General features: G+C 41.0%; 1 protein-coding gene across 1 annotated transcript in view; it reads left to right on the forward strand.

Moving 5' to 3' along the window:
* Window positions 1-12,962, forward strand: part of LOC310875657 (uncharacterized protein) — a gene marked incomplete at both ends in the record, with an annotated part of 84,792 nt that overhangs the window by 5,853 nt on the left and 65,977 nt on the right. Inside the window, 9 exons of the mRNA XM_083788949.1 lie at window positions 209-339; window positions 647-916; window positions 1,873-1,983; window positions 2,490-2,801; window positions 3,848-3,865; window positions 4,632-4,884; window positions 5,356-5,573; window positions 5,679-5,935; window positions 9,791-9,920. Coding sequence (XP_083645075.1) covers window positions 209-339; window positions 647-916; window positions 1,873-1,983; window positions 2,490-2,801; window positions 3,848-3,865; window positions 4,632-4,884; window positions 5,356-5,573; window positions 5,679-5,935; window positions 9,791-9,920 — 1,700 coding nt within the window. The remainder of the gene's footprint in view (window positions 1-208; window positions 340-646; window positions 917-1,872; window positions 1,984-2,489; window positions 2,802-3,847; window positions 3,866-4,631; window positions 4,885-5,355; window positions 5,574-5,678; window positions 5,936-9,790; window positions 9,921-12,962) is intronic.

Below are 12,962 nucleotides of genomic sequence, written 5' to 3' on the forward strand. Positions count from 1 at the left end.
TGTAGAAAGAGCGAGAACGAATAGTTTTAAGAACGTCATAAGTTACGTATACATATTGTGCTATAATGTTTAGGAACTGATCTAGTGGAGATCATTTCATGCTGTTTCACAAATGGCAGATTCCTTTTTCCATGTCATGAGGTTTGATTTAGCATCATTCTATGAGCTCTGATGTCAATTAACTTCTCATGTACTATTCCTCCTCCAGGTTCTCTGTACGACGGGGTGGAGAACGAGCCTGATGGTGCGTCGGAGGACTGGATGAGGATCGCCGAGCTGCAGGCGAGGAACAAGAGGCAGCTGCCTCACCTGAAATGCAGCTACCCTCTGGAGCCCCGGGTGAGTGAAGAACTGGGTCTCTAACCTTTTCATGTCAAGGACACCCAAGTCGGTACTTGCCCGTGGAGCCACGTCCGTAAATATTTCGTTAAATTTGTCAAACATCACGCAAACGAAATATTTTTGTCTGTATTTGATCAAATAATGTATTGTGTTCTGGCTTGATAAAAATACTATTGCCATTTATTTTTATATTAAAATCTTTGTCAAATTATTGTGGGGCCCACTTGCTATACTCGACCACTCCCTGTCCCACTAGTAAGTGAAATCACTGAATATACCTTTAAACCTTTTTCTTCCCCTCCAGCCTAGCCTCTGTCCAGATTTCACAGTCTCGGAAGAGGAGCTTCGGACGGGAGACCCAATGGAGACGATGAGGCGGGCAACCCTCATGCCAGGTCAGCTGCAGGACTCCCTGGCCTCTCACCGCCTCTCCTACATGGGACCTCCTGGTGCCGGGCGTCATTCTCTGATGCCCGGGCATCTTCCAAGGAACACTGCGGCCGCTTCATCACGCCAGGAGAGCCAAAGAGGCTCCAAGAGGCCTGCAGCCAACGAGTCCCAGCTTTCTCCTGAGGTAACATTACCTTCACATTCATTATTAATGTCCCGTGAATTACAGAAAGGTGAAACTTTCATATATTCTAGAATAGATTCCTTGCACATAAAGTCCAATATGGTAGGGGTAAAGACTTAAAGCTTAGTATTTAGAAGGCCTTTTTAGAATCTTCCTGGACCACCCATTTTCAAATCTGTCATCGTATAATTTGTATTCTCAAAAGAAAGGGCTGTGCACCACTCAGAAACCTGACAGTTTTGGTCATATTCAAATAATATATATAAAACTTATTCTACTAGATTGTAGAACAGTGGCTTCTAGTTCAGCACGCTGACTTTCCAGTAACAGAATGTCTGTTATTTCTATTGGCTCGACATCCCTGTTGATGTCATAATGCAGACAGGTCTCTGAACAACTGTCTATAGCCCACCAAAGAGGACCAATCATGATGATTGGGTTGAAATGGGCTGAAGTGCTCCTAAGACCGGGAAATCATGCATCATTTTTGAGGGGCGCTAGCCGCTCTTATATACAGGTTTAATGTTTGGTTTTAGTTCAATGTTTTAATATTGTCATATTGTCCCTCATTACGTCATATTGTCTTTGTTGTTAATGGCATTTAATGTTTGTGTTGGCACCGTTTTTACATCACCATTACATCACCATATCAACATGAGTTAGACTTTAATATATTAGCGCCCCTCACTTTCACATTTCATTTCTTTATCTTTGCGTTGGCTATTAAATAAATGGGAGACGTACAAGCTTGCACCAGCTTGTCTTCTATTGTCTATCTATTTTTGTGTGTGCAAAGTGTGAAAACTGATTTAGTTTGTAGACTCCGTCTTAATTAAAGGCAAAAGAAATATGGTTTAAATAAATAAAGATGTATATGTGTGATTGAAAACACAATATATGAATGTATATTTTCTTGTCTTTACTGCGTCTCATTCTTACTATTGTCACTCAAACAGTCAAAACGGATGGCCACCAGCTGCTTCCCACGACCGCTCACCCCTAAATCTAGACAGATCGGCGGTGGAGCGTCATCCTCCCGCTCTGAACTGCGTGTGCCACTCAGCCCTGTAAGTCTCACAAATCCATGCATATCTTTGCTGTCTTTAATACAATTTTGTATGTACAATACATTTGCATAAAATGGGGGAGAACCAATGCAGTTTAGTCACAAGCTAATACTTTTCATTGGCTAAATATTTATAAAACTCACAGATGGACTTAACCACTGTTGTGTCCCCATTTGCATTGTCATTGTACTCAACTGGGGACTAAAACCTTTATTGGGGATTGTTTTCTCTTCAACGGTCAAAAATTCAGTGCATAAACCTCATCTCCATATTTAATTTATTTTGTATTTTTTTGTAAAAACACCCTACTTCGTCATACTACAGTATCTCGGTGTCAAACAAGACATTGTTTCTGTTAAATGACTGGAGAACTGTGCCTTCAACCCACAAATGGTCCCTCCCCAATGTTTGGGGAAACACTGACTTGTATGCTTGCTCTTTAGTAAAGTTCACTGTATTTCTTTTAAAGGTTCACCGCAGTAAAGTTCACTGTATTTATTTTAAAGGTTCACCGCAGGGAGACTATGCGTTTCTACATAGCAAACACACCAAAGAAGAACAACTACCTGCAGAAAGGTCTCAACAGGCTGCGCAGCTCCACACGCAAATCCCCCGGCAAAGGTTCGCGGAAGTCACCTGCCGCTGGCGCGACTCGCACCAAATCGCCACGGAGTGTGGCGGCGGCGTCCCGTGCTCAGACCACAAAGGCTGGCAGGGTCACCTCCTCACCCCCTGTGCCTGGGGCACCCGGAGGACGGCAGAGGTCACCTCGAGCTACCGCCAGCAGCACAGCAGGCCTGACGGCCAGCGCACGCAAGGTGAGCGCACATCTACTCTACATGACTCGCCCCTTTTCTTCAGTTCATTTTTAGGCCCTGCAGTGTTTTCGTCTACTAAAAGAAAATTAAATAAACTAAATGGAAACTAAGCTATGACTAAACTAAGACTAAATATATTGACAATTTTTGTAAACTAATAAAAACTAGACTAAAATGTTAGGGAGGACTAGTGGAGAAGAGATCCAGTAGAACTAAAAAGTAATTTCATGTCCGGTTGCACTGCAAGCATGCAACCAAGTTTCATATGAATAAGGCCAAATTAGACCCCCGTTTGTTATACTTTTTTATCTCTGGGGCCCCAGTCTACAAATCTAAAACCCTGACTGAGTCAAGTGTACAAATGGAACGAAATGTGTCCATTTGCTTCCATTCGTATACAGAGTTACAGACTCACCAATATTTCGCTTGCTTTTCCTAATCCCTGGTATTGAACACTTTGTAGGGCCCTGACACTGACCTGTCTGCTGCAATGGACAAGAGAGAGTGACAGCAGGTCTAGCGCAAAGCTCTTATTTTTGGTCTATGGGTCTTGGTGTGGTGGAAGTTTCTTTTTTCTCTTCACTTAAAATGTTTGAATATACACTACGGTATTTCTACATTGTGCTATTGGTAGTTTACTTGAGTAAAATTACAAAGGTATTGGCATCTAAATATATATATATGGCTCAGTAATCTAGATATAGAGTAAAAAACATGCTATATTTTCCTCAGATTTTGAGAAAGTATTACTACAAGACAAACGCCTAGATTCCTCTTTGTTCACTTATAGAAGTAATTTTATTTCCCACAGTCTGTTTGCTTGCGTTTCCTTGTTGTAAAGCACGTCATTTTGCATTGCCACGGTCTTTGGTTTAGATTTATAAATGAACACAATGGTCAGTGTTTGATGTGGTTCAAACAAACTATATTCTGGGGGAACATTGGCCAAAAATGGATAAACTACACACACACACGCACGTTAATGTTTTAGCTTAACTTGTGTCTGTATGCTCATTAATGTGTATTAATTTTGATTTCCTTCACAGATGATGAGGCCCAACTGTGTATACTGTATTCATATGTTTGATTTCTCACCCCTGACTACAAGTTATACCGTACACCTCTGTGTAATTTTAGTTGTGTGTATGGGGGCACATTTTAATTTTTTTCTAATAAAGATTTAAAGTTTTAAAACCTTGCGTCTGTTTTGTATGATGCAGGAGATGCACGGAATAATTGAACAAACCAACCCGTAACACATTTAGACTAGAGACCAATTATAAAAACATCTTGTAAATCCTGATCCAAAATCAATTGGTAACATTTTGGGATAGTGACAGAATCTAAATCTCCATAGATGTGGTGAAGTGATATAGGAAAAAGGGAGGGATGCACCAATATGGACATTCTTGGCCGATACCAATTTTTTTAATATCAATTTAACCCATTTAGACCTGAGGTCGATTCTACAAATGTCTTCTGAAAAACCTCTTTCTATATCGGTGGTGCTCAAACTTGTTCACTAGTGTCAAGGAGCCCCAGAATAATCTGTATTTGGCTCCCGACCCCATCTCAAAATATAATGTTCCAGGGACCACCCAGAATGCTTAAAGGGACACTTCACCCTTTTTGCAAAAAAATATATGTTAATGACGTTTAGAAGCTTTAGATCACTTTCCTGGGGGTATTTATGTGTGTAATATGTGGTTTTAGTTATTTTAGATTGTAGCAGTGAGCCTGTTGTCTCTGATGTCATGGACACTGGTCTCACTACCTTCCTGGACTACAATTCCCATAATTCTTTGGTGCACTGCTCCTCCTTGTGGATAGGGGGAGAGGATGTACCACCGCACCATCCCTCTCATCCCGGCCAATGCAGAGGCCTGCATCAAGGCTACGTGCGTCCTGCACAACCTCCTCAGGAGAGGCAGGATCCGTGGCCGTGCTGCTGCTCCAACACCAGCTGTGGATCGGCCCGTGGAGGGAGAGGTTCCAGGTCTCCGTCGGATTGGAAGGGTGGGAAGCAACAACGCTGGACAGGAGCCCCTGTTCAGAAGAAGATGCTTCACATCCTTCTTCTCTGGTGTGGGTGCCGTTTCCTGGCAAGATCATGTGGCCTAGTCATCCAGTCCAGTCCAAAACCCAAAGGCTCTTTTAAGAGCCACCCCAATATTCCTATTAAAGAGTTATATCCATATATTTATATATATATTTGGCTCAAGCCATTACAATACATTACTACATGCATATGAATGAACGGAAACGTGTATCTAACTTTCAACCCTCAATAACATGGTTTTCTATTATCCTCATTTTTAACTATTACATGTCTTGCTATGTCTTCTACAAATTTCCCAGGTCAAATCAGATGCAATGATGTTTCACACACTTTTGCTATAGAGTTTAATTCTGTGTGAAAGTGCAAATTCCCAGGAACATGTGCCAAAGTGGCCATTATACCAACCACATGGATGAATGTAGTGATTAAACTTTCTAAGATAAATCTTTCAGAGGAAATTCAGGTGTAATTGAAGTTGGTACAACGCATGTTCAGGAGGAAGACCACGCTTACAAGCTAAGATCGTTGGCCTCCTCTGCCACCATGCCACGCTAACTCTATCCCTAGCCTCAGGTACCAAGCTCAATCATCTACACCATTTACCTGCCATGGTTACCAACGCCAGCTCCACCCTCACTACTCACCGAGACCTCACTGCCATGGCAACCGCCAGCTCTCTGCCCTATCGCCGCCCTCGCTGCATCAAGGGAAGAGTATATATGCCAGCCTGTTTCACCATGCCACTCGTGCATCGTATCTCGTAACCCTCCCTCCCTCCCGCTTCTCTTACTAACTCAACTCTCGTTCTCCAGTTTCAGGTTCCGACGGGGGTTCCCCCCGGAAACGGGCCTTCGACACCCCCTCGACCCACAGGGCCACGCCCTATCATCCTCCACTTCCCTCCCAGGGGCCTAGTCTCACTAACATCCCCTCACTCCCTCAAGATCCCCTTTCACTCATTCATCCGGCCCCTCGGAAACCTCCTACATCCTCACACCCCCTACCCTTCCCCTCTTCCCAACCCGACATCCTCCTCCCTTACCCCTTCCCAAACGGGACACATCTCTCACGAACAGTCAAGGCCATCCAATGCATATCACCTACAATTTACAATTACAATTTAGGCATTTAGCAGACGCTCTTAATCCAGAGCGACTTACAATGATCAAGAACAAAAGCATGGGAATACATCACAAAAGCATTTATCATAAAACATGCGTAAGCTAAGAAAGTAACAGTGGAATATCTATATTATGAGACTATACATATAAACTATATATATACACTACTATGCTATACATATGTACTATGGCGTGCTATGACTATATACAATGCAATTATAGTGCCGTCTACATAACATGCTATAAGTCTGTATCAGATGCTATCTAAGTCTACAGAAATGCTATCTAAGGGGGTAGGGTAAGTGCTATGGGCCATGACGGAGTCTAAAAAGGTGGGTTTTCAGACTACGGCGGAAGATTGGGAGTGATGCTGCAGTTCTGACTGCTGACCTATGCATCAATCCACCTATGCATCAATCCACTCATGCATCATTCCAATGCATCATTCATTCAATGCATCTCATTCCTTCTCATGTTCCACCTTTTCTAAATAAATGCTAAACCATGTTAAACGATGTTCGATTGTATGTGTGGTCTGTACTAGTGAATAGCATTAACAGCAGTAGTGAAACAGGCATGAGGTTTCCACCTGATTGACGTTAAACACTCTTCCATCCTTTAACCGCAGTGAAGTTGGTTTCAGGTTGGATGTATTCACCCAGTTGGATATCCAAGTTACGGTAAACCTGCATGATGTATCTTCAAACATTAGCTCATTTCATATAATATTCTATTTTGTTTTGCCACTGAGGTAGTACACCTATCAGACAACAGATAGAGTGGTCAAATGTGGAAGTAACAATAACATTTTGAGGCATTTAATCACTTCTTTGAGTTTCACTACCAAACAAAGCAAGTTATAAGTTCCATATTGAATAGCATTTATTATTTCAGTGTACAAAAATACAAATCCTGAAAAAGATTTAAAAGGGAGCAATAAGCCGTGTAACATTACTATATTATCTTTTTACAGCCTGCAGACATCCCTCCCTTATAGACCATAAACAAAAAAACAACAAAACATTAACAAACAATTGCATAACTAGTGGGATAAAAACATTTTGTTCACAGCATCTCTCCGCTGTTTCAACTAAAATAAAGACTTTACGACTGAGTGACAGGGAAAGACGGGAGGGATGGAGGCAACTTCCATTAAGCAAACATTTAAAACCCTACATGAAATAGAACTTGTGTGAAAGGCATCTCCATAACCAAAGTGAAATACAACAGACAAGAATGAAACTCCCTGCTCACTTGAAAAAGTGGGGAGGGAAGAAACATAGCTGCACTAAAACTTGTACAAGAGGGCTTGAATCCAGCGTGTTGCACTTTGTTCTGAAGAAAAAAGCAGTCTCACTTAGTTGACTATGTACAGCTGCCAATGTCAGCAGAGATGAACACAAGAGAGTTTAAGGTGCAGTCTCATCCCATTCTATTATAACCTATATACAGACACATGTGCTGAGAAATTTCTCTCTTTAAACAGAGCAAAGTTCAGCAATCATTTGCAGTATATGTTGGCGTATAGTACAGTACAGTACAGGGTGGTTACATTAGTGAGGTTACTTCATTGCTACAAATGCCATGATGGCAATTATTAATAACAGTAATAATACAAAATATTCCTAGAGTGGTCCCAGATGGTTTTCAAACAGGTGATTGAATCCAAGACTCCTAAATTGAGAGCTATACAGCAACACAGTGCAAAGTTCTGACTGTAACCACAGTAGAAATGGCTATTGAACATCAAGTGAACCAATGCAGGCAGACATACAGTAACTGAACAAACATCTGAAATAGTTCCGAAACGATTCTCGCCCAAATGTGAATCGAGAGAGAGAGAGAGAGAGAGAGCAATTGAGCAGCACCAAACATCCTCCTCACCAATTTAAAAATCTGCAGTCCCTGGACTTCCGTGATATATTCATGTTTACAGATTAATTCTAACTGATATTCAGAAGCCATTCAGAAATAATTGCTCAGCCATGAGCCATGTGTGCACCTGGTTTCTGCTTCCAGCAGCTGTGAACTGGGCCTCCCATACAACTATTGATCTTACTAACACATTGCGCACGCGCATGCACACACACACACACACACACACACACACACACACACACACACACATACACAAAGAGTGTGCTTTACAGCAGGTGTGCAGGCCAATGGGTCCCCAGACTCTTTTGTGTGTGCGGAGAATGTAGAAGATTTGTACAGAGCACTACTCAACAGCATGGATGACTGCCATGGTAGCACCTGTCAGCAGGGTCAACTCAGGTGAGCCAGTATAGGCTATGCCATGCCATGCCATCCCCATGGTGTTCCCACTAGCAGAGGTTTTGATTTTGGAGCTCCATGATGGGGAAACTCCATCCCTGCCCTTTTCTTTTTGTGTTTGTTGTTCTGTATGCCCATGCTGGCTTTCTTTATGCTTTATTCTTTCCATCCACTCACACACCACACTATGTCTCACACATCCACATTTACACCACTGATTACTGACTCCACACATCATAGGATCCTTATTATATGTTCTTAGGCCTTATGTTGATTTCCTGGTTATAATTTTAGTTCCTGTCATTAGGCCTAATTCAATAAATTCACTTTTTTTACACTGTCTTCTTGACTCCAATGTTTGTCATGGCAAGTCATATGCCATTACCGGCTTAGTAGATTTTTGTTAAGTTATCAGAAAACAGTTATCGGTAGATGTTAGACAACACCATTACTAATATTAAGACGAGTTGGCTTAACACTTAGCGTATCATCAAAATGGTAGCTGAAATTACATATTTGAGGAAGTTTTGTAACTGAGTTTAGTGTATGTTCTACTAGAGGTTAATCTAGTCCATGACCATAAATCCACAAAAAACCCTGGCAATCAAATCACTTGTTTATCCATTGTGATTAATAGATTATTTTAAAAGTCATTGCAATTTGATCTGTGACTTTTGCAGAACCCAATGTTTTAATTCAGAGGATGGTTTAAAATGAAAGCATTTTGATTATCTCGGTAAGCACGTCAATACGAATCTGGGTTATTATTGTGGTTATCTTAGCACTTCATCATGGATTCCTTGGGTGAAATTCCCAGTTTTACACTTCACATGTGACATAGAGAAATTATCCACCTTTTCTTAACTGACCAGCCAACTGGCCTGGCCTGAACCCCACAGAGAATCTAGGTTATATTGTCAAGAGGAAGGTGTGAGACATGAGACTGAACAATACAAATTAATTTACGGCTGTTATCAAAGCAAACCTGGGCTTCCATAACACATCACAGACTGATCACCTCCATGCCACACCCGATTGATGAAATAATTTGTTCAAAAGTAGCCCAGACCAAGAATTAACTGAATACATTAATATACTTTTCAGATGGTCGACATTTCTTGTTTAAAAAATAATTGTTTTTGTGGCCTCGTAAAATATTCTAATTCATTGAGATAGGATTTTTTGATCATCAAGATTAAAACAAAAAAAGGTTTTAAATACTTCACTTTATGCACAATGAATTGAGAATATATTAAAGTTTCACTTTTTGAATCATGTTACAGAAGAATAAAAAGGTTTTAAATACTTTTAAATACTAATAGTTCCCAGCAACGTCTGGACATCTGGGCACTTTGGCTATTTTGTCCAAAGTGTTATTTGAAAATGAATGTGCATGGTACATAATTATCATTGTGCCTAAATTCATTGGCCTCTGTCTGTTCTAAGCAATCCAGCCCGACCATAAATGCAAGAACCATTGTGTAGTTTATCACCGTCTTCCCTGAAAGTTCCATTCTATATTATAACATCAGTATGGTACGGGTGGAAGTAATATCAGCCGAGGTCTTGCAGAACCAGGAGCATTCGCTGAGGGCGGTGGAGAGGGTCGCGTCTGTCGTGGAGGAGGGTGTGAGGGCGGTGGAGAGGGGTGTGGGGATTCTGGTCAGGATCGCAGCCCTCAAATTCATAGCCAGGAGGAGAAATGAAGAAATAAATTAAACAAAATGTTGAATTTGCTCCATGCGTCTACTTCTTCAAGGTTATATAGTTAACTAAAACTAACGAAAACAAAACCGATACGAAACTGTATTGTGTAACTATTACCATGTGATCAAGAAACAAACTGGCACCTCAAACTGCCTCCCTCTGGCCAGCCGGGGCGCCTGATGGAGGGGAATAACGTGTTCCTTCCACGCGCTACATCCAACCAGGGAAACTCCCCCTTGTCAGTTGTAAAGGAGCAACTTGGACACTCAGGCATGAAGGAAGCATGAGTTCAAGTCCGTTGCTCTCCCCTTGTCCCCCATATATGGGGATTAGGTTGGTGGAGGGTGTGTAGAGCCCAGGATCACATTAGATGATTGACACAGGGGTGAAAAATGGGATACAAAATCGTGGGATAAAAAAAATATATATAAAAAAAAGAAACAAACTGCCTATATCAAATCCGCTAAACTATTTAAAACTAACTGAATTAGAGAGACGAAAAAAACATAAACTAAAATGATTAATTAAATTAAACTATATTCATACCCACTATACCCATGCCCACACTGCTGTTTTGTAGTATGAAGGAGTCATGGCTGCCGCCCCCCCAACGGGCATTTAAAATGATCATGTGTGCGTCACAAATCAACTGCACATTAATCGAATGATGTAGCTGTCCCAGCAATGGGTATTTTCTAATATCCTATTTTATTGCTTACCTTTCTGGAAATGTATAATATGTGAACATTATATGTATGTTTATTTGGGTACATATTGTATTTGTATGCTTTGTGTGGTGCCTGGTCCTTTATTGCTGTTCATTATGACCTAGAAGGGCATGCAGGAGCAGAGCCCTGTGATTAGAGTGAGGCAGCATTGAGCTGAACTCGGAACAAGCTGAGTTTCAGTGGTGCAAGGAGCTCTTCCCACGTCTAAAAAGAGTGTCCTTAAATAGAGAATATAATATATATAATATATAATATAGCTCCTAAAATAATCTGCAGAAGGCGCACACGGTATGTTACATGTGGTTGTTTTCTTTGTTTGTAAACAGTGTTGTAATTCTGTCGATCGTTTAATTGTTTGTGTACATCCCATTGTGTTTGTTTACATATAATACCGACATCATGATTGACTGACAACAAGGGCATTCATATTTCATGTTTCATTGTGTTTAAAAGAATATTATGTTTTGTGTTGCAGTTTTTCACGTTGTGTTGGGGAAATAAACAACCTTGAGATATCAGTTGGAGCGTTTGTTATTCTGCTGGATAGGAGCGGTTATAAATGGTATCCTTTTCTATTTAAAAAGGGATATGGGTCCACAGGCGCCCTGATGCTCACATGTGTACAGTCTATTGCCCCGGTGACATTGGGAAATCCTGCTGTTAAATTAAAGTCCTGTTTTATTGGTCGCTGTTGTTCGGCTGTGTAGGGGAATGATATACGTATATTGGGGAACCATAATGCGGATGATGCCATCCAGCACCTTGGGGAGCGTGCGGCTGAGGGATGGCTGAGATATACCGGATCGATCGGCTACCAATCTTTGGAAGGATCCGGTGGCAAGGAACCCAAGCATGCAGAAAACCTGCACATGTGCAGGGATGGGATGTAATAATAATAATTAATAACGGTAACAGGCTTCATTTATTTTATATAATGCATTGTAAACAAATAACTGCTGCATGGCATAGGTCTAAATCTGGGCAAAAATAATCCAATTGAAACCATTTTTCTAAACATTTTAATTAATGTTCATTTCTGGGGGGTCCCTGGCACAAATCTTCAGATGGGGTCCACAGCCATACATATCATTTTGGGGGTTCCTTGGCACTAAAGTTTGAGAACTATACTGAAGGCATTGGTAGAATCAGGACAGCACAATTAGACAACTGGAAGCACCTGCCGCCAGTGACATAGCCCATGGCACTGCTCTGATTCACTCCCCACTGCAATCTTGAGTTGACCAAAAAATGCTAATAAATAGATTTCATGGATTTAATTTGGGCAGAGTGAAAAATATGTCTTAGTCACTCTCATGACATGCACTTCCTTCAGAATGACTCATTTTAAAGTAGAATTTAAACTCAGGAATAAAAAATAAAATAAAGTGACTGGATATGTCAGCCAAAATGGAAGAGAAAAGAAAGGAGAGTAGCTAGGCAAGTCCCACATAGGACCATTCTAACCACTCTCAACTACAAATGACTAAACTAAAAATCACATGAGTGTAACTAACAGGACAATGAGGACATGCTGCTGTTCTGTGCTGCATTGACTGACTGAGTGAGAATTTGAGAAAGCAGGAGTGTGGTACTGGAAGGCTTTTATAGGGGTGTTGGGCGGGGCAACACCTGCAATCAGTAATGAACAGCAGGTGTGCAGCCTAATAAGGAGCACAAGCTAGTTGACCAGATTTTAACCCTTAGCATGATCTGTCAGTTGCAATGTTTACAAGTTTCAAAGGGTTAGTTTTGTATTTGTTTCTCCGGCTTGGAGTATACTATAGCACTGAACCACATACACTAAGAAAGGCCTTTCAAAGACGCATCTGATGCCATGAGTGTGATTTCATATGGACTTGAACAACTTTGTCAAATTCAACAAAGGCCACAATCACATGGTCAGAACGTGACCAAAAGTCATATTTCTCTGCGTAACACTACTACTAGCCATAGGGTTAGCTTATTTAAAATGAAAGGTCTGAAACACGTGCTTCTAAAGGTGCAAGCAACATATTTTTCCGACATTTGGTTCAAGAGGTCTTTGTTTAATGTTAAAACCTATTTATCCCAATGGGATTTCCTTTTTTCAATGTCCACAAGTCTGAAGTCTTAGAAACTGTTCCTAAACCTGTCTGTGAAAACCCTTTATATTTGAAATTTTAAAACCGGGAAAGCATCAGCCTTTTGGGATTTTAGCAATATAGCAACATATGATTTTCTGAAAACTCTTTAAAACAGTGCATGGCTCTGAAGAAAATAGCCACTTGCG

Source organism: Protomyctophum parallelum (assembly GCF_964188405.1).
Source record: "Protomyctophum parallelum genome assembly, chromosome: 18".
Classification (NCBI taxonomy): Eukaryota; Metazoa; Chordata; class Actinopteri; order Myctophiformes; family Myctophidae; genus Protomyctophum; species Protomyctophum parallelum.